The sequence below is a fragment of the Idiotropiscis lumnitzeri genome, chromosome 6 (assembly GCF_059441095.1).
Source record: "Idiotropiscis lumnitzeri isolate Australia: NSW breed Sydney's pygmy pipehorse chromosome 6, RoL_Ilum_1.0, whole genome shotgun sequence".
Lineage (NCBI taxonomy): Eukaryota > Metazoa > Chordata > Actinopteri > Syngnathiformes > Syngnathidae > Idiotropiscis > Idiotropiscis lumnitzeri.
In genome coordinates this window covers 9501006-9526906 of record NC_142396.1, presented here as the reverse complement: position 1 = coordinate 9526906, position 25901 = coordinate 9501006, and the positions used below count along the sequence as shown (strand labels likewise).

General features: G+C 42.1%; 1 protein-coding gene across 2 annotated transcripts in view; it reads left to right on the top strand.

The window, feature by feature from the left end:
* Positions 1-25901, top strand: part of roraa (RAR-related orphan receptor A, paralog a) — a 208796-nt gene that overhangs the window by 135781 nt on the left and 47114 nt on the right. The window contains exon 2 of one of the 2 annotated variants that reach the window (XM_088297795.1): positions 4042-4071. In XM_088297795.1, coding sequence (XP_088153921.1) covers positions 4042-4071 — 30 coding nt within the window. Of the gene's footprint in view, positions 1-4041; positions 4072-23103; positions 23247-25901 lie in introns of those variants that run through there. The other variant, XM_088297796.1, reaches the window with a different exon arrangement.

The following is a 25901-nucleotide window of genomic DNA, read 5'->3' as shown; positions in this document are numbered from 1 at the left end:
ACACACCTTGTTGTTGATGTGCTTGTCCCAACGCAGTTTATAAAACCAGCTTGTTGATTTGGATTATATTTTATGACATTTTATAAATCAGCGCGGTGGTCGACTGGTTAGCACGTCCGCCTCACAGTGCAAAGATGCAGGGTTCGATTCCAGCTCCGGTCTTCCTGTGTGGTGTTGGCACGCTCTCTGAATTTTCTAAATTTACTGAATCTTTCACTCTTTAGGCTAAAATGAATAATAACCACAGGAAAAAAACATCCATCCAGCTTTTTTTATCAGCCTCTGGTTTATCAGCCAAGGAGAGTTTCACCTCCAGACTGACCTCTGAACCTGCCATCCAGTAGAGAAGACATGAGCTGGCAGCCATTGCCAATGTCAGCGCCCACCGCTAGCTCCTTCTTTCTCACTGCCTGACTCATTATTTGGCTTTGTGGCCCTTTCTCCTTGCCACCTCCAATCACATGGCTGTGAATGACACTTAGAGGAGGAGGCGACGCCCCCCCGCCAACCACCTGGTCTGCCTTCCCCCAACCTGGATAGCAACAGGATTTTCGTAAAGCCGCTTCTGTATTTCTGAACACACTTTATTTATCAGCGAGGCTGTTTAACAGGTGCTTCTATGGTTTCTGCTGTTGTTACATTTCCGTACAATCGATGTTGTTATTCTCCTTTTTCCTTTTTGTGCATCATTAGGCTCAAAGTTCCCAACTGTTCCCTTTGCAATATAATGCCTTTTTGTTTTTGTTTTTGCTAAGCACAAGCATGAGTGCAGCCACGTACGCGGCACAGGGATATGATGTAATCCATGATGGTTACAGTGGATGTGTAATGAAAAAGCAAAACAAGCAGATTTCATTAGACAAACAAACAAGCGATTCATAGTCTACTGTTCAATCCCCCCCCAAAAAATTTAAATTTATGATGACAGCATGTATCAATAAAGCTGGACAAATATTTTTTTCCTTTGAAGTATTTTAAACACAATGGGTTCTAAAATTTGACAAAAGGGCCGGATGGATAGTGTTTTGGTAACCTCACTTCATTGGAGAGAAAAAATACATTTAATTTAAAATGAAAGTGCACAAAAGCATTACAACAATATATATGTCTTGTATATATTTTGAAAATAAAACATTAACAAGGTTTATTCTTTGAATTTTTTTCAAATTAGGCAGGCCGGATTAAAACGTTGAACGGGCCGCATGTGGCCCCCGGGCCGTAGTTTGCCCACACCTGCTTTAGAGTAATATCGAGACTTAAAAGACGACGGCCCTATTTAGCAGAAGGACTGCAATTTGAGTCGTTCAGAGCTACTTAAAAAGATTTGAAAATTCAAGTAACTCGCAATGAGCTTGGCTCTCAGTGGAAAAGAATAGTTGGTCACTAAACTCGAACCTCATTCAGAGACAAAATGACGGCACAAAATGTAACAAGTCGGGAAAACAACCACAATTACGACTACAATGTGGAAATGAGAAACCTTCATCATTGATGATAAGCATGCAATTCTTCACTACAATTTGCAAAATGCTGCAAGGCATGCTGGGAAGTCCAGCATCAACTCCCTCAGACACGACCATATTCAGTCAGAGAAGAATATCGACCCTTCATTCATTTGCTACCAAGGATACGCCGATTTCGGGCTGCACGTAGCTTGCACTCCTGAATGATTACAGGTCGCCCGCCTATTGTTCGCTGAGGCAGCTGTTGTGCTGCATTACGGACTTTGCCGGTCGTGATCAGCACTTCACATCATACAGTTAAAATTTCATATTTACCAAATCAGAGAAAAGGTTTCCCAGCATGCTTTGCATAGTTACGATTATCACGTTTGTGTTATCAGGATTCTATAATGTGTTACTTTGTGGTGGCGTGCAGTTAAATAATTGCTACTTCCGTGGTGCTGAATGTGCCTCGTTGCGTTAAAATGCACTTCATGACTCTTAGAGAGTTAGGGAGGCACATTTGTGCTTGTGTGAATTATTAAGTAATCGTTTCTGACAATAGCGCCGCCGTCTTATATCCGTCGTCTTTTCTGTTTGATGCGCTGACCAGTGTCATATTTTTTCATCAAACGGTGCCACAGGCTGGTTGTATTTGCATGCTGTGCTATACGTGACAGTTTGTATCCAAACATCTCAATCCAAAATCAAATCTGACAAAGCAAAGAATTATTAATACCACCCGTGAAGTCTGACATGTTTGCTTCCAATTTAACTTCTATTTCCACATGGGTTGATCATCTTCCCAATTAGATGTGTAAAGCTGACAAAATGTTGAAAATGGGGATGGCATTTCCTGCATTCTCACAAATAATCTTTTTTTTGCGGCTGTCTCTATTTGTGTAATGCTGAAAACGGGATACATTGTCATGCGACGCTCATCATATGTAATTTGAACAGTTGGAAAGAACAGAAGGTTTCAGCCCTGAGCAGTGGGGCAATGCTAAAGGTCCGTCACAGACTGTCGTGCCCTTAGGTTGCTCTGTGGCGTTGCGATCAGTTATCTGTTACTCCGCGTCTGTCTATAGGAGGCTCAGGGCCTTATTTGTTTCCCCCCTCGTTGCACTTCAACTTGTTTCCCCTCAAATGCGTCTGAAACATTGTTATCTCCGGCCAGACGCCTTTTTCAGCGAGTTATTGAATCATGTCAACTTGCTGTCCCCCGAGTTTGCGACGCAAGCTGTAGAAAAATTAGCCATTGCTTCCACATGACAAGTGGGATCTATTAGCGTGCTCTCGCCCTGCAAAGCATGAGCATCAAGTGGGCCGCCGGGGGACCACCGTGCGCTCGTCTACACCCGGCTCCTGACGCAGTGGAGCGATGTTGCGGATCGAAGAAACCGGCGTGAAGAACCCTGACTCATTGGAAGGCTTGACAATGGGAAAGGCAACAAAGAGCTATACTTTGGCCTCGTCCACCCGGGTGTCATCCAAGGCCTGACTCGCCTTAGACGAACCAGGCGCTTTTTTTTCTGTTTGCCGCTGGTCTATGCATTACCGTTTATATACACCGATGCATTTTGTGTCCCACTAATCACCAGTCTAGAGTAAGCTTGAGACTGTGTGAATAAGCGGGGTATTCACACCTTTGGGTAATTTGTTTGTCAGTGAAGAGAACATACTCAGTGAAGGACTGTGGTAGGAAAGCTTATCAAATGGGGAAAACTCACACAAACGGTGGAACAGGAAACTGCATTTTGAAGCGTGCGGGTTACAAGGTTTGCAAATGTATGGAAGATCCATCCAACCATCCGTCCATTGAGTGAGCCGCTTCTCCTCATGAGCCGATTCCGGCTGTCTTCGGGCAGTAGGCGGGACACACCCGGAACTGGTTGCCAGCCAATTGCAGGGCACACAAAGTCGGACAACCATCCGTGCACACAATCACACCTAGGGACAATTTGACGTGTTCAATCAACCTACCATGCATGAATTTTTGAATGTGGGAGGAAACTGGAGTACCCGGAGAAAACCCACGCAGGCATGCCAACTCCACACAGGAAGGCCGGAGCCAGAACCGAACCGAGCACCTCTGCGGCGGACGTGCTAACCGGTCGTCCACCGTGCCGCCTGATGTCTGTCTATCAGAGAAGAACATCCATTTTAAATACAACTCAATCCAACTCAACTTTATTTATAGTTTTTAAAAACAACCACAGCGTCCATTAAGTAAAAATTTTTAAAAAATCCAAAAATTAGACATATCAAAACAAAGACAATTAAAACAATAAATTAATCAGAGAAAATCTCGTGTTGAGTATAAAGCCAAAGAATGAAAATGTGTTTTATGTCATCTTATCAGCATGTGTTCATGTTTTGTCAGTGGGGATGCTGATTTAGCACATAATCATTGTTATTCCTTTTATATTATTTTATTTTTTTTACTCCGAAGAGGACAGGGATTTAACTTGTGAATATTTGAGCGGAAAATAAATGCCTTGGGTCCGTCACCGTGCTGACCTTGACTAGGACTGCGGGTTAGTTTGTCGTGCTCTTTGACCCTTGTGGTATGACATTCTTATTTGCTTTGTCTTTGCAGGTATCTCCGTAACGAAGAAGACACACACGTGTAAGTCCTCTTTTTTTCTTACTCTGTTTTCAACTCTATTTCTCAAGCGCAGAAGTTCCACATTGTTCCAAATGTTGACCTCATTTTCACTTTATGTTCTGTGTTTTCGGTGAATGTGATTTCACCAAATGAATATCATGTTGACTTGTTCCCGCGCACAATACAACAAAGAGGAAATGAAACATGTTTGTCTTCTGACTGCTCGCTAATCACGCGCAGTCGTCGAAGCCTCCGTGCCAAGGCGCCTCTTTTGTTCTCTTGCAAGAGGGCCTTGCAGCCGAGCAAGCGGATGTGGCGTCTTGTTGTGGTCGCTAACCTTTCACTGCAATCACGAGTGAGAGCTGGGACTCTCCAAGTCAATCGTGTTAGTTCAAATGAAAAATGCAAATATACCGAAACTAATGACTGAGAGCTTTATGAAAAATTCAGCCTTTACATTGAAAACACTCTTATCGAGTTTTTCATTAAGCAATCGATTTACGATTGTGGTCGTAGTTTGTGGAATTAATACCTCTTTGACTGTGTCAATCAAAGCACAACAATTTTTTTTCTCTTACATAGTGCCAATCATACTCAAGCCTTTCCATATCAAACCACAGCTGCCTTTTCAATTTCTGCCTGCTCATGAAGAATTGATGAACAGTCACACAAAAGTCAATGTTTTCCAAGAGGTTTGCTGGCTATTTTGACGCAGGTGAAGTGCAATTGGAAGAGGCGTTTTTAAATGCTTTTGTGTATAGTGCAGTGTGCATGCGCTGACGGCAGAAAGTGTGCGTGACGTCCATCCATTTGCTCTGATCACTCTGATGAAACCGGTGGCGAGGGGAAGCCAGAGGGCTTTTCCATAAGAGCGGTCCGAGTGTTTCAGATTGTGAGAGATTGTGAGCGACTGCTTCTCGCCCTGTAAAACTCCACGGCTCCTTCTTGCATCAGACAAATTTGATCGTCTATCCTTCCAGCTTACTCAAACTGCTCCTCTGAATTAAAAAAAAGAGTATCTGTTAAGCTATTTGCTTGTCTTGAGGCACTGTAGTGTTAAAAAAAACGTGTTGATGTTTGATGGTGAAACAGAAATGCCTCGGCCCACCTTCCACCAGCACTCTTAATTAGCGTAGCGCTAGGCACCTCCAGACCGGAAGGAGTCTCAAATCAAAGAGCATGATTTAGAAGTCTTGGGTTCAAAGCTGTGGGCAGAAACTGGACTATTCTGTCTCATTTCACTAGGAAATGTTCAAATCTTGTCCATGGGAGGAAATCAAAGTAAAGGCCCTTAACAAGTAGTTGATTGGTGTGCCTCATAGATCGGAAGTAGCTCGTCAGAAGTGTGTCCATAAGACCGGCCTGTTTGTGGTCAATGCGTGGGGATTAAAACAAGATTATATGATTTGTGGAATTAAAAAAAAAAGTCATGGTGCAAAAAGAATAATGAGGTGCAAACGCACTCCCGACAAAGTCATAATCCTTCCTGGCACCGCAAGTGTCATGTATATGCACATATGTGTTTACAAGGTCCAATGTGGTCCACTGGGATGGACTGGGGGGGTCTCCGCTTACTCCCCCATTCGGCCCTTCTGAGTGATCAAACTGCTGGAAGCTTTCCTCCATGCCAGTCCCCTCATCAATATAAATTACAGGGGCAGCTGTTCGCTGGCAGCCTCCTCTCGCTCGCTCTCCTCCATTTCCCTTTTCCACCCACCCGAGTGGACTCATCATTGAGCTATCATAAGATGTAGTATTCCAAATGAAAACAGATCCACATGCGACTGTGGCATCCTCTCCTCTGTGGGGCCTTTTTTATTGACTTGGCGAGATTTTTGATCAGGCACACTATACCCTCTGATATTGTACCTGACGTATTTTTTTGGACGATAAGGCACACTTAGCCACACTTAGCCTTGTGTATTCATTCTAGTTGTCCTTACTGACCTTGAGACGATTTTATGTGGTACATGGCACTCAAAAATCCGTCAAAAGGATTTATTGTGGAGGAAATTTGTTCACAATGAAGGGCGAAGACAGGATGTCGGCTTTTCATTTGTCATTGTTAATTCAAATTCCTTCCTATTTACTTTCACGTTCTTTGAATTAACCGTTAGTAAGTGCAGATGTTTTCGTCGTACCAGAACAACTTTACTTCCTACTTGTGTGTGCGTGTGTGAGTGTGTGTGTTTATAGTATATATATTTTTTTTTTATATATATATATATATATATTTTATATATATATATATATATATATATATATATATATATATATTTTATATATATATATATATATATATTTATATATATATATATATATATATATATATTTATATATATATATATAAATATATATATATATAAATATATTTATGTGGTACATATATATTTTTATTTATATATTTTTCATGTATTTATTTATTTAATTCATTGAAACTTATTTGATTTGTATTTATCAGTCATATTGAAAATATAACATTTGTAAATAATTGATCTTGATCTAATTTCTAACTTCCATTACAAAAAGCTGGCATTTGAACAGGGGTGTGTAGACTTTTTAGATCCACTGCATGCGCTTTCATCTCCCTCCAGGCACGAACATGTAGCTGTGAGATGAGTTTGGACCTTTCGAGAGAAATGTTATGATGCAGCAGATCAGATGCTGGGATTGGACATCTCACTCCTAATCTCGCATCAAACACGTGAACTATCGCCACAAGGCGGCTCGCGCACAACCAGAAGTCACGTAGCCAGGATGCACTTCCTGGAACCGAGCAGATCTGCTGATTACTGACGTGGATGCGAAATATCTGCTTGAATTGCTGTTTCTTTTTTACATCTTGCATCATATTAGTTTTACACTGAGCTGCTTCAATCCATCTGTGAAAGAAATAACGCATTTAATAACCTCTAACGATATTATAATACAGTAGAGCAACATTAAAAAACATCACAGCCACATCTGAAATTACCATACAGCTGAATTTGCATCATTGTAATACAACGGGGGGGGGTAAAGCCTCACTAAGACAATCTTGTTCAGTTTCCTCTCACGATATGTGCACAAATGAAACGACCCAGAGCTGCCTTGAGAACGAGCCTGAGACTTTGTTTGAGGTGGTCATTTAACTGCATTGTTAGTGTAGTTTGCGCTGATTTAGAACTAGGACATGTCTCAACTGGAAATACTCCGACACACCATTCTTCTCGTTTCGGTACGAAGTGGAGTCTCTGTCCTCTTCTTTATTTATCTCCACTGCGCTGGCAGACTCCTTACACTGATTGAGAAGCATGGCCTTCATTTATTTGCCCGAGTTTCTTTTGCCAGAAACGTGCGCCCTCACAGAAATAGTCCCGCCAATCTGTTGTGATGGAACCTAATGATTTACGTTCATGTTGCACTGCCCGACTTGCCGTGAAAGTCTATCCGTCAGTCCGTTTCACGCAAGGTTGTAGCGCTGGACTTTGTAGGGTGCATTTTTAATGACATGAAACTGGTAGACTTCCAGACTATTTTTTTTAGTAACATTCCGAACTGAAGTTGGTGAAATCATTCTCATTGCAAGACACAAAATGGTGAGAGAGCAGGAAGGTGGTGGAAACTCCCCCGAACAGTTGTGCGGCTGCTATATAATTTATATTGTGGCCCATTAAATTAAACCAAAGTGTTTTCTTGCTAAAAGGATTTGTACCTTTTTATTTTGGCAGAAAACCTGTCCCAAAAATCTAATATTTGCTCACCTTTTATAAATATTACAAACATTGCTTCCAGCAAATCCCTTCTTAACGTAAATTGAACAACAGTTATATATACGTCCGGATGATAATCCGCTACTTTTTTCCTAGATTTTGAACAATGCGGCTAATACAATGATGCGGCTTTTCTGTGGATTTTTCTTTCACCGGTAGGGGCGTTCTATAAACTATTTTTTTTTCTCTTGGGTCTGTTCTGTTTTAATTAGCAAAGTTGTTGCCGTGTTAAAGGGGACTGTTTTTTCAACATAGAAAACTGTGGCTTATAGCCTGGTTATTATGATTATTATTATTATTATTATTATTATTATTATTATTATCATTATTACTATTATTATTATCATTATTATTATTTTATTTTGGGGGGGGGGTGTTTTGCTTTCCAAAAAGAGTTGCTACGGCTTATATACAGGTGCACCTTATAGTCCGAAACATATGGTAAATATTTGGTTGTCACTATTTTGACTTCTGATGACAAATTCAATTTGTTGTTAGCAGTCTTAGTAACAATAATGTGTGTGTACATGCAAGAATGGGATTTTACATTTCCACAATCATATCGACCTTCATAGTGAAACCAGAACAATCACTACCGGATGAAATGAGTTTTACACTCTTGATTTAGATGTTCTGTGAAGTTTCATTCGTCATTACTGACATTGCCGATACAAATTTTTGATGACCTTCCAGGGTGTTTGACTTTTAAGGTTCCACTGTAGTTTGTGGAGTATACACTTCTCATTCATGTTTACATTCACGTCATGATTTCATCGTAATTGACCCTAAATTACCGTGAACATCCTGCTTGAATTTGGTTCGGCTGTGTGGGTCTGTTTTTTTTTTGTTTTACTTGATCAAACATGAAGTTTATCCCTCTTAATAGCGATGTACACTGCCCAATGAGGAGAATAATATGTCCCAGTTGCTGGCTAATTTTGCTTGGCAACTGGCGCACTCCTGTGGAATGGCCCAGGGCACTCTAAGCTGTCTGCGCGTTGTTTCACTGTTCCCCGCTCGCGTGTTGTTTGAAGGTATTTCATCACATTGTTGCCTTGATTCAGCTCTGTGGGGATTTGCTGCTTGTACTCAAGTGGGAAGTGCATCCAGTGCGTTGTTAAGCTCGGGCTGATAATGAAGATCAGCCGGCGTCGGGTCCCTAGAGCTGCGAATTGAGATAGTCTGGAGAAAGATGCTCGTGCAGATGAGCGCACACTGGCGCAGAGGAAGCAATGTACAACGCTGAAGCGCAGAACAGCAAAGCAAAGAAACAAAACATAACAAAATAAAAATATATATATATATATATATATATTTTTTTTTTAAAAACAATATGGTCGAACTCACTGTACGGCAGACACTCAAACAAGGCCTTGTAAAATTGCTTTCATTATGTTCAAATGTAACTTCATTCATTTTAATGTTGTTTTTATTTTTCATTGACTTGACAATGCAGGACACCACAAAGCACTGACGCGCTTTCCGTGAAAAGTTATTTTGCTCCCAGCATGGTACTTTTTTCTTTTTTCCTCTCCTCCTCCACTGAAGGTTAGGTTTTGTCACCCCCTTTGTGTTTGCTCCACAAAGGGAGTATTTTCTTTTTGGATGTTTTGGTTTAATCTATATTTTTATTTATTTATTTATTTTTTTCAGAAATAGGTCAGTGTAATCACAACAGTGAGGGATGGACAGTGGCTGTTAAAGGGAAATCAATAGAGCTATCTATTTGTCGTAAACCAGGCCAACGTGATTTTTCTCCATTTTTCCTCCCAGCCATCCTTTCTCCAACTCGGACACAATATGGCAGATCCTCATTTTTCAGTCAATGCATTATATCTGCCATTTTGCGAAATTGCAAATGGCCTTTGTATGTGGACTTTCTTTACATAAGTTCCTCTGGGGTGCTTTTGATCACCTCCAAGGGGCCCAGTTTTTTTTTTGTTTTTTTTTCTAAGGAGGAGAGTGGCAAGGGAAGCGGAAGGGGTGCGTGAGAGCTTTTTGTGCGGACGGGGGTGCTCTGCCTTTGTTGCAGCTTAATCTGGTTCTTTTCTCAGTCTTTCGGAGAAGCCGACAGAGGCCTCGTCAGCCTTTTTCCTCACCCCCGTCCCTTATTGTGCATCAAAAGCTGAAAGGCTTCGCTGCAAAGTGTTGTCAAACTGGAAAACAAGAGTAACTGACGTGTGACAAGGACACAATGCCTGGATGGGCCTGCCAAAGAAAAAAAAAAAAAAAGGAAGCGGTTCCATCTGCTGCCGGCCGTTTCATTTCTCTTCTCACGCCACCTCAGGTGAGGTCGACGGCTGCGCAGAGAAGCGGTCGGCGTGGCCTGGAGGGCGTGGGGAGGCTCTCGCTCGCGGCCTGCCCGCGCACAAGCGCAGGTTATCCATCACGCATCAGGTCGTCCGCGCGCACAAAGTCACACGCAGTCGTAGCGCGACCGTGTCAGCGTGGATTGGAAGGTTTGATACATGGAGGGCGACGGAGGCGGAGGTCATCCTCCAGTTTTGATCTTGACCGATGTTCCTCGGGATGCTCAAAGATTGGAGGCCGGGCATCATGGAGCATCCTTGTGCCATCCATCGTCACCGTCGTCGGGTTCCTCCTCAGGCGTGCACGCTTGTCACATGATCAGAGCTATTCTGCACGACCGTATCAGATCACTTCAGACGGAGGCGCACGTCCGCACCAATTACACACTTGTGAAATGGAGAACAAAATCAATTTTCAGCAATATTCCTTGGTGGCTTTTTGCAGACGCTGATGCAATATCGGCCACAAATTAAGCCAAGTAAAATTCATATGCATAATTTAGCAATTCCTGAATTATGCACAATACTACTGAACAAACCTTGCATATGGTTGTCTCCTTCATAGCATTATTTTTAAACAAGAGCACTCAGAGACTATGCAAACTTCCGATAAGGCTTTCAAAAAATTTAGCAGGAAAATTAATGTTTTGCATTTTTAGCTTCAGCTTTGCAGCTTAACTTTGAGTTTAAAAATTTACTGACCATAAATAATTTATTGTACATTTATACAACAACATTAAATTACTGCCAAAAGTGTGATCTGGATAACATTCATATTATTGTCATCATACTTTTTGGAGGATTACACAAATGTAAAGATATGATCATGGGAAATGTATTTACATATCATTCGACGTTGTGTCCAAATACTCAATTCAGCAAAACCTATTGTGATGAAAACATCAGATATTTTTTAAGAGCCAACAGTAGGTGTGAGGAAGCAAAGATTTTAAGGGCGAAAACAAACAGTGTGCGTTGTGATGTGAAGATTGCCAACCAAGAATCTTTTTTTTTTTTTTTTTTTCTTTTTCTGTTTGGCAAAGTGAAGCACAAAAAGTGACATGTCGAAAGAAGAAAGCAGAAATGCTCGCAATAGCTTTGGGTGATATTATACATTGACGTTTGTGCTGATCACATTGTGTGCATTTTGTTGAATCTGCTTTATTAGAGAAAAAACGTTTTTTTTTTTTTTTTTTTGCCGTCTCTTTCTTCTCCCGCCTGCTATTAATTTGTGTTTCTGTGGGTGTGCAGTGTGAGAACAGGGAGACGTGGTGGTTAACCCATTGTGAAGTTTGCCGTCATCATTAAGATTCTCCAGATAACAGGCATGCGGATTTCTACTGCTCAGCATTATGGGATCCCAGACATCAAAGGCGGGTTTTCATTCTACTCCGTCTGAGGCAGTGTGAGCGGGAAATAAAGAAACAGGAAAGGAGATATGGAGTCAGGAAAATAAGCCATATTGGCACAAGCGAGTCGAGTGTACACTTGCTACATTTTGGTTCCGATAGCATTCACTTTACCGGATACGGAACCGGTTACAAGGCAAAAAAAAAAAAAAAACGATCCAACTGGTCTTGGTCTTGTTTTTGGAATTTTTCTCAATATTTTTGTCAATGTCTTGAATATTTGACCCAACACAGAGAAGAGTATTGCTAACAAGCTTGCATAAAGTGAATACATTAAATAATCACACACACAAGTGTATAAATAAAAAAGGCTCCAAAATCATTCAAAATAGAACTCGCCTTCCAGTTTGAAAATGTTCTGAATGTGTCTGCAGTGTGTGTGCCACTATGTTAGATAAACAGTTAACTTTTCCTCTATTTCATGCGGATACCAGCATATCATGGCGCGAGGCGCTAACTCATTGCAAGACCCTTTCACGGTCGAGTAAGCTTGCTAGCATGTTAGCTTATGGGCTGGTAAACGTAAATATTAGTTACCTTTCCGTTGCAGTTAGTGTCACTGTTGTGTGGATTTCCGCACGGTCTTTGGAGAGAGGCTGTGGCATATTTAACAAACTCAACGTCGGTCTAGGAGCCGTCTTGCAGCTAATAGCTATTAGCCGTCTTGTAGCGGGTCAATTCACAGTGGAGATCGGCTCGCTCCGTGCATACCACCTCACCTAAGTTACATTTTTGGGAGTTTGTGGAATTTATAATGAAAATTAAAATGCATCAGTGGATGTTGACAACTTGTGGGGGCATTTCAAAAAGTTCCAAACTAACTCGCGGTGGAAGGCTAATGTGAAATGATTCCAAAAGTTGGACACATCGTCTTTCGTGGACTTTTCCCCTGGTAACATGAGTCCAAGTGGGAAAATTCTCCCTCTGATGCTTCAAGGCAGATATTTTGCCTTTGTCTTTTTTTTTTTTTTTTTTTGTGAATCTTGCACAGAAAAACTGTTATGGCTTAAAAAATGAATCCAAACCCATCATTTGATATGACTAAGCGGCTGAATAAGACATATGTTAGAAAATAAAATATATTAGGAGCTGGGGGTTTTTTTGTTTGTTTTTTGTTTTTTTTGTTTTTTTGGAACGCGCCTAGCGATGTAATTTTGTATAGATTATTGTGTAGTTGAGTTAGTCTACTATTGAATAAAACCACTAAGGCAGAAACGATTCATCAAAGAATTTGAATATTTCAGAAAGTTTGATAAATTCCCTCTGTGCTTATTTGTATTGTGATGGATATTTTTTTACTCTCATGTTAAAATACCCTTAGGATCATGTTACCTGATTTTCATTATGGTGTGTGAAAACCTTTTCCGAATTCTTCTCTTTACAACTAATCAAGTAGAAAACATTATGTTGAATTTGAGCATAAATGTTAATACCCTTTACATTCTTTTGACATCAGTAACACAATGATCAGATCCCTCCCTTCGTGTGACGCTATTGTGCATTTAGCATTACATCAGTGGGAGATGGAACTAGTGTGTGAGACTATTGAATGTACAAGCGAGGGAAATATGCTGCTCTCCATTATTGTGTTGGATTACAGAATCAAGGTCGACTCACAAGACACAGAGCAGCATTATCCTTTAATCCCGTGTTTTGGTTTCAAATAGCCTTTTTACACCTAATCTTCACAAGTAAAATGACAAACATGAAAACCGAGGCAGGTATTTAAATGTGCATTAACTGTGGTGTTAAGGTCAACGGCTTACACTGACTTGGAGAGTGTCTATATTACATAAAATAGCAGATGATCAGGTGTTTGCCTCTAATGCGATGCGTATTATAGACGACTTGTGAGTAATGTGATGGAATGCCTTCCGGCAGTTTGAGATGGATAAGTCTGAGAACTTTTAATCCAAACTGTGACTCATTTCATGTTTGTTTTTCCATCACCCTCCCCCCTTTTTGACGCAAGTATTTTACTACAAGAGCTTGTTAAAGTTTATCGGGTCGGTTGCTCAGCTTTACGGACTCACTTAAAACAGCTGGGTCAAGAATAAGCAAATTGGGTGAAATAGATAACCCAGGCCTGGGTCCACAAAGCTTATTTTTATTCATTTTTAACTTAAACTTTGAGGTGATAATTTAACCCAGCACATTGGAACAAAATTTGGAATCAATCAGGGGTAAAATTTGAATTTACCTAACCTGCTCAAAATTCACAGCTACCCAACGAGTGGGTGACCCAGCATTTTTTACTACGTAAACGTTCCCGCAATGCATGTCCCATCAACGGAGCGGGTCGCACTGTGTCCGTCAGACTTGTTTTTAGCCAAGCAAGAGCAAACTTTAAGGTGCTGTGAAAGACTAAAAGTGGGCCAGCCGTGGCTGCCTCCTGTTGACCTACCTTGTTCAGAGGGTCCAGGTACAGACTGATGACAGGACTCCTCCTCAGCGGACCACATTACTAATGTGTGAGGGTGCGAGAAGAGCACACCCTGTGATGAATCACATCTCTGCACTTATGGCATCCTCATAAGTCTAAAGTAAAAGAGCTGAGCGAGTGCACAGTAAAAAAAAAAAAAATTAAATAAAATAAAAATACCTTTGTCGGATGCACCATGGAGAAACGGCATCTCGGACTCTGTAAAGAGGATAAGGGAGGAGGTTAAGCGATGCATGTTGCACATCGCCCCGAGAGCTCCCTCAATCTTCAAGGAAACATGTATTCCCCGTGGTGGGTCAGTTGTTTTTATAATGCACTGAAAAGTTGCTCGCTTTGTAATAAATGAGGCTAATCTGCATTGTGTTGACTGGATCGTCTCGCTGGACCGCTAAATGAAGTCACAGCGAACATTAAGTGTGTTCTTTAAAGCTACAAGTCGTTCTTCCAAATATCCAAGCAGTTGTGTGTGTGTGTGTGTGTGTTGGGGGGCTACAAGGGGGGGGTGACTCCCTCATTATTCGCAATGACAAAATAAAGGTTGTTGCGTCTGCCGTGGAGGTTTTGTTACTTGGTCGAGGGGTGAAGCATGTTTCTGACCCATTTCATTTTGAGAAAATGTATACAGAAGTTTCAGCTTTTCTGTTTTTTTTTTTTTTTTTCAAACACTTTAAACAAACTAATTTTCCAGTATTTTAGTTGCTAATGTTTTCTCAGTTAAGAATCCCTTTGTGCGGGTCTGTGCTCTACTTTGTGAATATCACGTGCCCCATTTATACAAAACAATACAATAAAACTTTACTGATATAGCGCATTTCACGACAGCTGGTGCTGTAACAAAGCCTTTTCCATATGGCGTAACATAAATTAGAAATTAGAACACAGTGCTGCAAGTATATAATAATAATAACTCCTCAGCACTGAAACCTATTTTTTTTTTTTATTTCTAAGGGCACATTTCAGAACATTCTAAGGAACATATTGTTGAACAAGGCTCACTATTGTCAGGACATAAAGCTTTAAAAAAAAAATAGAAAAGAAAAAGCCTAGATTGTTCTCCTGTAAGCTTACCTCTTGACATCCGTTGCCGAGAAATGCCTGTTTATGAAAGTACTTGAGATCTCAGAGGCGGCCCGCCCCCGAAAAGTAATTGATCAGAATTTTCTTGATACTTTATTATCTATAAAATTAGAGGCGATCTTGCGGGACAACATTTTTGCATTTCTTACTTTAATTAAAAGCAACTTAGTTTGGTAGCTGCATACTTGGCTGTTCTGTTTTCTTGTTTGTTTCTCGCCTCCAGCCAGAAGGTTAACTATTTTAGTTTACGCGCCTACCTGCCCCCCCTTAGACCCGGCGTCAGGCTATATTGGTGATGTCGGTTGGAGGCGAGGTAATACATCACACACTCCGGGGGGTCTCCCTGGTATGCTCCTCAATAATGAAGTTCATTCGTTAACTTCTCCCTCAAAGGCCAAGTTCCCCCGCTGCCCTTTTCAACCGCCTTTGCAACTCTTACCGGAGTCACCCGACCAACGGAGAGAAAAAAAAACAAAAAAACACATCATCATGCTTTTTCCAGTTGACAAGCCCAGCGGTTGCCGTTGCGCGGCATGAAGAATAAGCAGGTCCATTATCAATCCCTCATGCCTGGTTATGGGCATAATTATCACAGAGAGAATGACCTGCTCTGTTTGGTTTGCTGAGGAGGAGCCGCACCTTCCTAATCACCTCCTACTTCCCTCCTGCCGTCCTCACGCCACGGTGATGGAGCTGTTTTTTTCGGGATGGGTGGTGTGGCTCTTGCCAGTTCATTAGAATTCACAGGGTTCCACCTCCCCACATAGCCGAGCTAAGCCTCTCACACAGGCTGCCGTGCCCGCGATAATCTCCCCACCTTCTTCCCTTTTTCTCCCATCCTTTTCCCCTCCGTCCCCAAGGGCAGCCTCGCACAAAAGAGCTCGGCAGCAATTCATTGTTAAATCTCATTCCTATTGATCTATTGAAATATTGTTCCACGGGCTGGGCCGTGGCACTCCAGCAGTGCCAGTGATCTCTTTTCAGCAACCAAGTAAACGGATTCTTTCCACTGAGTGACAACCTTTGTTGGATAACTCGATGTGCTTATTGTTCGGGGCCGCGTTAATCAATGCGAGAGCCATTGCGGTGGATTGTAAACCCTCTGTGAGCGGCTAAAGAGCCCGAAGACAGAAAGAAATCGCCACAAGCCCGGGAATGCCACGAACAACTGTGCAGCCACTAAAACAAAAAGTGTGGGTGTAAATAATAAATGTCGTGCTACGATTGCCTGCAGGGGTCATTTCATGTAACGCGGGCGTGTAAATCTCCTTTAAAAGTGGACTGGCCCGGCTGCCGTGGCGATTTTAATGCTAAAGCCTTCGATTCAATTGATTTGGAAATACCTGGGGCTCTTATGTTGGTGTTTACGCTGACAAATACATTCAAACTCAGCACTATAAATATCTGTAAAACAAAAGGCTGCGGCCTTGTCAAGCATTCGCCGTCTTGCTGATTTTGATCATATGACAGTTGACAGTTTTGCACTTCACCTATGCATGAGCGATATGCTTTCATATCGCACCCTTTTGACTCTCCTGTTCTATAAATACTGTGTGCGTGTGTGTGTGTGTGTGGCAAATTCAAAGAGAGTGGAGCTGGGTCGCCCTGTGGCGACTGCATGTAAAGGATGCATGGCAGCGTTTGGTCACGGTGTCATCAGATTGGATCGCATGAAAAAAAAATTAAATAGTAAAGCTACTTCACTGAACACAGCAAATCGTATTCAAACTTGTATTTGATTCTAGGATTCACTTTCAAACTGCTGGGTCACAGTAACCCAGATTATGTGAAACAGCCAATCCTGGGTTAGACTAGGTTTACCCAGCACATTGGGTTGGATTTGACCTCACACGTTGGGTCAAGATTTTGATCCAACCAGGGGTGAAATCTCTCTGCATCGTCCACTTATCAGTAGTTAAATAAAATTGTAATTTTCTAAGAGGGAGCAACTTTCCTCTTTCTGGCACAATCCGCCATGGGTTGGCTGTCTGCCCAAACTGGGATTTTTGTCCAAAGAGAGCAACGTTACCCACTGATCCATCCAGCCGCCACCAATATTTCCTAAGAATGTTACATCAAATAATTTCAACTTCTGTACACAAAACAAAAAAATGACGACTTGTTTATGCAAAATCCCCCTCCACAAATCTTCTGACAGGACCAATGATTAACCCAACCTTGGGGAAACGTAAAAATTCACAACAACCCAGCGAATGAGTGAGGAAATGAACCGAGCACATTTCAGTGTGTACAAAATGTGCTCCTGTGGACTTATTCCAACATCCTTCTCTCGTTTCACTGTGTATATTTTTCAGCATGTTGTTTTTGTGATTTATTGAAGTCTTCCCACAAGCCCGCAGGAAATTGTTTGAAATGGCCCTAAATTGGTTTAGGATTGTGCAGTGTGGGCTGGCGCTATTATGGCTCTAATATTATACCCCACACTCCTTGGCATCTATATTAAATTGATCTGTATTGTTTTCATGGAGTGCTTGTTGCAGCTTGTTAATTCTACCGCTGCTTCGGGCATGCTGGCGACTTTGGAAACACCCTGATGTCTCCGTTTGGGGAATATAAGCCTACATTCTTTTTTCATTTATTTATTTATTTTTTTAATAATTATCACCTGACATGCTCTGGCACGCAAACAAGAAGCCCATCGCCGTTCATTCACGGAGGTCAAAGGTTGGAGAGTGCAATGACATGCAAACGACAAAGGTCTTCCGTCTCAGACGCCGGTCCGCAATAGTTAGCGTTGCTCTGCCGCATGGTGAGTGAGCGCGTGCATGTGTGTGTAGAATGGCTACTGACAGACTGCTAATGAGGCTATTATCAGTTCTGGTCTGCTCCTCTTCTGGGGGGGGGACGGGGGTGGAGGTGGGGGGGCGCCAGGCCGATGCTGCTGCGCCTCATCTCAATTGAATTCAATTCCACGAAGCTTGTTTACAAGAAGTACATTTGCGTGAATGAATCCGAGTGGAGGGGGACTCATCGCTCATGACTCGATAAATCGACATGCAGGCGCTTAGTGTGTTTATGGCTGTTTCTCAGAAAGTATGTTCTAGGAGTATGACATAAGAGCCCCAATATAAATGGATTCAAAACCAGGTCAAAGTGATATATGCTTTAAATCAAATCTTCCAAGAATGTGCTCTGGATAAATAAAGATGGTTCACTCAGCTTTTTGTTCGCGAGAGATATTTGAATGTTACTGTCTACACCATTGTGTCATATTGGAGCACTTGGTACCTTGGGAACTGAGTACTCAAGCAAAAAAAAAAAACGAAAATGAAAATAACTTTTACACTTGAACAACTTGGCAACTTCGTAAAATGATATTCAGTTGTAAACTGATACAAATGACCAATTGTACGTAGAAAATTAACTGAATGGTGAACAATGGCCATCATGTTACATAGCATTACATTTGAGGCACGGTTGACACCAATTGATAAGCGTTGGCTTTTCAAAATACTTGACACATATCCATAAGCGTAAAATCAAAAAACCTAATGCCTGCAGCTGAACTATGCGCCTCTCAAATTTTGCTGACTCACGTACACTGAAGAACTAGCATGAAATAATTTAGCGATATGTTTTATTGAACGTTTGTTACGAATAAAACTGTACCCCGCACTTGACATGTAGCTTTCTTGGTCGTTGGAGAATAACGAAAAAAAATACTTTTTAAAAAAAGCAGAGAACCTGTTAAAGTTCTGGTTCTATCTACCGGTACTAAAGCCATTCCCATTCCAGTGTATACAATACATTGCTGTAGTGGATCCTGTTTAGTGACACCTTGTGGACACATGAGGAAGTGAACGGAAACTGTTTTTTTACGACTCAATTTTCACACTATAGACAGCTTTGGATTCGATTAATCGGCATTGTGTTACATTGACATTTTTCCAATTTATTGCGAACAACTATTTTTGAAACGGATGCATTTTAAGGGCATTAAAAGCTCTTAATTATGTGGGTGTGTTGGCATGTGACTATCAATGTTTGACCTTTTCCTACATTGGCATGATCAGATTATGTAAGGCTACAATAGGTTTCTTTTAACCTCTCTTACTATTGTAATTTACAAACATTAAATTACGCGGACATAAAGGGGAGCGGATCAGATAATGGATCGATGTTTAAAGGGGAGCTTGCAATTTTCCCCCAAAATTTACATATTTTTGTTTAAACGCGATGACTTATACAATACAATACGTCTTTATTTATATAGCGCTTTCACAAGAGCCGTAGCTGTAACATGACAGTAGTAAAAAAAATAAATCCATCTTGTGCCTCTATTTTAAGAAACAAGAAACTGCTGTGTATCATTTTAGTCTTGTGTGAATAAGATTACAAAAGCACTGTAAAATAATGGCGTGATCTATCTATGCATGCAACATCTATGTTGGTTATTATTAGTTGTGGCGGCTCTCGTGTTGCTGGGCAGACAAACGTCTCATCATGTACTAATTTCTCACGAGAATAGTTAGTCTGTGGTCAAAAAAGGCTCCACCCACCCACACCATTGTGCCAAAGAAGACAGGCAATAAAGATTTGAATCTTTTAAAAGTGGTTTACCATTTCACAAACAGGAAGTGGCTCATGTGCCGTTGATGTCTCGTAAGATCTACAATCGCTGGCGACGACATCAAGTTCACCTGTACAACCATAAAAGATCTGATAAAAGAATTCAGCCTTTTTTTTTTTCATGATGATAATAACGGCCAGCTTTGCTTTGACGTGTACGCGGTCCGAGAGATTGCCGTAATGTGTTAACAACACCGCATTACTGCCAGCAGACCGTCAGGTCCTTGAGAGGTTAATCAATGCTCTAATGAACATGTATCAGCGGCTTATTGGCATTCTGTCACAAGCAATGTGCAGCAGTCAGGGAAGAATGTGGTCAACGGCAAATGTTAGCTGGAAAAATGTCTCCCTAAGGAGAACCCGGCTTGATATGCATTTTCATGACTTGTCGTATAACCTTTTAGAGGGAATTCAATGAAATGCATTCTTGTAAATTCCAGCCTGGGCTGATACAATAATTAGTACATTAAAAGTTTGATTTGCAAAGGAAAACTGCATTGGTTGGACAACTACACTGATGGAGCCTGATTTTGGAAGGCAGGCGCCTGTTCACTCGGCGTAAAAACGGCCGCATGTTCGTTTTGGTGCCGGGGCAAGTCTAGTCAAACGCGTTTGAGCCCGCGATGCACCTCACTTGGTGGTGCGGCGCACAGAGCTGCCGTGGCCCCGATGCAATTTACATCCACATAATATGGTAACCGAAAGTAGAGTGTGCTCGGTATAGAAACAGACGCATCTCCATTTTCGTGCCGGGGCAAGTCTTGCATAGCGTGTTTGTGAATTTGGTCAATGTCCAATGCATCTGCATTCTGGGCGACGGAAACAGGGCTCTTCAATCCTGTTCCTCGAGAGCCGGTGTCCTGTCCGTTTTCTCCATCTCTTCCTGTTCCAACACACCTGATTCGTCTAATTGATCTGATCATTTGAATCAGGTGTGTTGCAGCAGGGCAGGGAGGGATGGAAAACTGGCAGGTCACCGGCCCTCGAGGAACAGGATTGAGGACCCCTGATCGAAAAGGAGGTCTGTTCGTCGTGTGATTTTGTTGGATTTAATCGACACGCAGTCAGAGAGATTTGGTGCTCCGTGGACGTATGTGGTGGAAGTCATCTATTCCATTCATAAATATGACAACGGCATGGGACAATCGCTCTGAATCATTGTAGGAATACATCCATTGTATGAATTATAATCATTATCATATCAATGGCACCCCTGTGACTGTGCAGAACAACTGTTGGGGGGCGCCACACACAGTCATGGGTGCAATTAAGGCCCCCTTGCAGCCGACAGCATCATCCGCAAGGGGAGATCTTGCAATTGTCATGCACGGACCCCCGCGAGTCAATTTCCGTTTCCGCAATGTCAAGCACAATATATTTACGAATGTACTGCGCTCCGACCATCCTGATGTCGCTGTGATTCACCAGGAAAGGCTACGTTGCATCTCATAACTAGACTTGCTCTTGTAATGAAAATAGGGCCCTTGATGTTTTTATTTCATTTTGTATTGTGAGACATGAGAAGCTATCACGGGGTGGTCGATTGTGGTGGTCTGTAAAACTGTGTTTCTGTGCTCTTGGTCGAAATGACGACATGTTGAATTATTTCAACCAACTGCCAACAAATGGGATTTCTTGCCATTTACTCATTATTCATTAACTACTTTGGAATCAAATTGTACTTAATTGACTAAATGACCTAATGCAAGTATAAGAAAAAAAATAATAATAATGCTGTCCAGGTATTGCAAATGAAAACTCATTTCTCTGCGTTAAGATACTATGTGTGAGCTTGTGGTAGTTTGCAAGAAGACTGATCGAAAAAGCAACCGCAGATTGTGGCAGCACCAGTTAACTTATTTTGACTCATCGGGTGAAGATCTTGCCTCAGTGAAAATGAATCGACTTCAGCATCTCTGACGTTTTCAATACTTGACCAGCTGCTGATTACTTTCTATCCCAGGCACGCTTCTATTGATGCTATCAGGTTCAGCATGATATTTTGTTCATTAGATGAGCCACAATAAGAGACCGTTGTTGACACAACGTGAGTTAATATGTTTAGTGTCCCGAATGGATCACAGGGGTCCTAATGAAACGTTGTCATGGAAAGATTTATGTCGCAACTGCTGTTGCGTGCTCATTTCCATATTGTATATGGTTAGACATACCTTTATTCAATTATTAGGACACAGTAGAAGGCGTCAAATGAATAATAAATACATTCAGAATTCAAAATGGGAATAAATAAATATTCAAATCGTCTGTAACAATTGCATAGTTAATGTGCAATTCAGTCCCGGTGGAAGCATCATCATTCTCTTGCAAATATACAGCGATGCAGTCATGTTGTTCACGTCAGACACATCTAAAGAGAATGTGAAATGAGCCTTCACAATCTCCAAATTTGAAATATTCATGGTGTAAACAAATATTTTTTTTATCCCCTCCCTCTTTTTTTCCCTCCATTTTCAGATTTGAAATATTGTAGCGTCTGAACGCGAAGCCCCGCGCTGTTTGTCTTGAGATGATACGAGAAGCAGCTTGTTCAGGGAAATGCCAAATGCAACGTGGTTATTGGCCAAGGCTGGATTGCACTAAAACCAGAATATTGTATCAGAGGGAGGCAGCTGGCTACGAGTCAGAACAGATTATCATATGAGGATGAGCGAAGAGGAGGGGGTTGGCAGTGGGGGGTATATGGAAGGAGAGCGAGCGGCAGAGACGGGGATGGTAAGCAGGGGGCGAGAGCGAGGTGAAGAAATCCTTGCGAGAAACTCATCGCCTGGGCGCTGTGGGGCGATGGGGGGGTGGTGGGGGTCATCAGAACCCTTTCGCCCCTTCTTCACCTGTGCAAATGAGTGTGTGAGATCTGTCAATGTCACTGCGCGCGTGTGTTCGTGCGCGCACCAGTGTGTGTGTTGGATGGTGCTGCATGCACGGCCTTTGAGAGGTCAGAAAAAGAAGCTGTAGCTCCACTCATCTTCGACTCTGCTGGCAGACATCTGGCCCCCACACTGATCGCTCATAGAGAGAAATTACACATCCCCTCTTATCCATCTTCTCCTATTTTTGCTTCTGATGCCCCCCCCTCTCCTCTCCTCTCCTCTCATGCTCGTCTTGCAATTTGTCCTCTTTTTTTACTCCACTTTATACTTGACATTGCACCACAGAGAACAAAAGTGTGAACCGGTGTCTGCTAGTTTTGACTGCAACGATAAGAGCGTACTTGGATAAGTGTAGGAGGGGAGGGGTGGTTGTGGCTGTGTCTAGCAGAGGCGGGCACGCTCGACTGCAATCAGCGGGAAGGCGGCCAAGCTTCCCAGCCTGAGCTCTCAGCGCCCCTACTGGCTGCACGCTGTGCCAATCAAAGGCGGAGGAGAGGAACGGAGAGGGGCGGAGGGGGAGGAGACGAGGAGTGGGAGGAGTCAGAGCAGAGCGCTGATGTCACAGTCACATGGATTCTGGTGTGGTCATGCTCCAAGGCTGAGAGGCAGAGAGCTGTGCTGGCCAGCTGCTGCTAAAACAGCAGTGGAAGGGGCTTTGCGCGGGGTGATAGTTGTTCTCTTATGGACCCGAAGCTTAATGATGTATTTTGTGATTTCAGCTATGAAAGGTAAGAAGGAGCAAAAGATATCACCCCCCCCCCAAAAAAAAACAATGCATGCTTGTGCGGGAAGCCTGAGTAACAAGTACAGCCTCGCTAGTCATAGGCTGCCAACTCTTTGCATTTCATTTGCAAGGCATGAGAGTGACAGAGAGAGCGAGAGAGTGGCGAAATGTTTTATGGTGCTTAAGAATGCATGCAAGTGAATGATGCTTTCGAAAACTTGTGTATATATATATATTTTTGCAAGATATTTTGTTTGTTGAGATATTTAACTATCTGTATTCGCCTGAAAGTCAGTGTTTTCTCCTGCTGCTTCTCAGAACAGAAGTTCCACCTGACAATTTGTCCTTTTGCACTTTTGTTGTATTTTATCAGGTGGTAGTGTGCACACAGCGTTGCCTTTTTTTTCACATTTCTTAATGCCGTTGTTCCAGTCCAGGGCACGTGTCAGTTGTGCAGGAGGATGTGCGTGGCTGTGTTGAACGCGGGTCGCAGACAGGCGACTGCCAGACGATTGGATGGATGATAGAGATGTATGTGTGTGTATGTGCAATAACGATGCGTGAATGTGAGTGCTCCACTGACCTATTTTTTGGGGTGGGGGGTTGGGGGGGGGTCTGTTTAGACGGGTTTACATGTGTGGCCATGAGACCCTGACTGGGTCCTCCCCGTCTGTGTGATGATGATCTAGGATGCCAAACTCTTCAACCCCCTCCATTATACCGACAAAAATGCACACACACATTCACACACATACAATCATTGGCTTAGGCAGACAGTGAAAGTGTAGTCATACATAGAGTGCAAGCACGCACTTCTCTCATGCATGGTTTGACACGCGCGCACGCGAGCACGCACACACTCGCACACTGTACATATGAGCATGCGCCTCACACATTGGACTCCACTCTGATTCTTCAGCGCAGACAAATGTTAGGACTCATATGCAGACATGCTCACGTGCACACGCGATGCAAATGGCTTGAATAACAAGTCATGAGGGACCAAGAGCTGTCGTTTTGCATTAAGTGCAAAACAAAATCATCCAAACAATAATGCTGGGAGGCGTTTGCTCCTTTTTTTAATTTCCACCTGTCAAATTTGTTTTTTTTTTTATTTGCTTCAGAACAGTACATTATATCAAATTACACAAAACATACAAATTGTCCATAGACTTCTATATAAACCGTTTGTATTGATGCGTTTTCATAAGGGATCACGCTGCACGAGATTAAATTAGAAGTTAAGCTTGCGGCCATGGTTGTGAGTGCTTTTACCAAAATTGTGGCATGTGCCATTGACCCGGTGTCATCTATATTCTACTTAGAATGAAGGACATAAATTCTTATTCTCGCATTTTTATGTATATTTGTACTATGGAGGTCCCTCGTGAACATTTGCTGGTACTTACCCAGTAAGTGCATTCATATTAGCTTTATATTGTAGCACTTCTTTATGATTTAGTAAATAGCAAATGTTGTCTATATTAGTGACTCGATATACTATTGATAATGACAGGTGCACTACATGCGCCATGTATGTTTGTTTTTTTTTTTTGTCATGCCTTACTATTTATTTGACTTTGATTTTATTACTAGACACCATGCGATAGGAGACGCTTTTCTGTGGCCCAACACCCTCCCGGCCCCCCCCTCCCATGTCTACTCAGCCTCCCTTGGCCCACCACTGTCTCTCAAGTACCTAATTACCTATAATGGAAACATCCCTCTCATTACCCCATGCAAATGAGGCAGCCTACTCAGCACAATTAAAATGAAAAACCCCGTTCTATCATTAAAGAAAGTTCTTTGATGTGCTTATTGACAGAAAAACATTTTTCAAAAGAAAAGTTGAACCTTTCTGTGCATTTAACCCTTTTATTGGAGCAGCCAGGGCTATCTATAGCTGCCTTTTTTTTTTTTAAACGGGGTCTGAGCGCGTGCAGACTGTGCATAAATATGTGATTTAGTGTGAGTGTGCACTAGACTGTAAAAAATGTCCGGAGTTTTCAGAGAAGGTAAGGCCAAATGTCTCATGATAGGCGCGTTGAGGTCATGTTATCATGGCTGTAAATATTTGCTGTTGATTTGCTCTTCTTTGTCGCTCTCTATTAGCGGCCCATTGCAAAGCTGCAGGCCCTCACACATTAAAGCAGAGGTTAACAAGATTGGCTATTATCCACTTAGAGCCTCAGGACATCGAGAGCCCAGGGAAAAATGGCCACAGATTAGGGTGAAGGCAAATATAGCGCGAGTTACCTGAAAGGATTTAAAATAAAGACATGATTAACAAGGTGGGGTAATTTAAGGAAGCGTATGCGCATGCTCTGTTTTCATTTTAATAAGATGCTGTGTAAAAGACAGGCACTTGAGAAATTTTAAATCCTTCAAAAAAAAAAATAAAATAGATCTTAATGCCTCTTTCTCCCGTGGTTTAAATTTCGACATCCGACTCAAATTACCAAGATAATATCAGAGCAGAAGAGCAACACAAATCAGCCTGACAGACCGAGCATGAGCGTGCCTTCGTCCTTTCTTTTGCCTCTCAGCCGGCGCAGGAAGTGCAATGGCGTCCCCACGGGTTATTAACGTGTGCGAGGTGTGCCAGTTGGTGGCGTGCACAGCGAGATCCGCATGCCGGCTGCTTTCCTGGCTGGTTAAT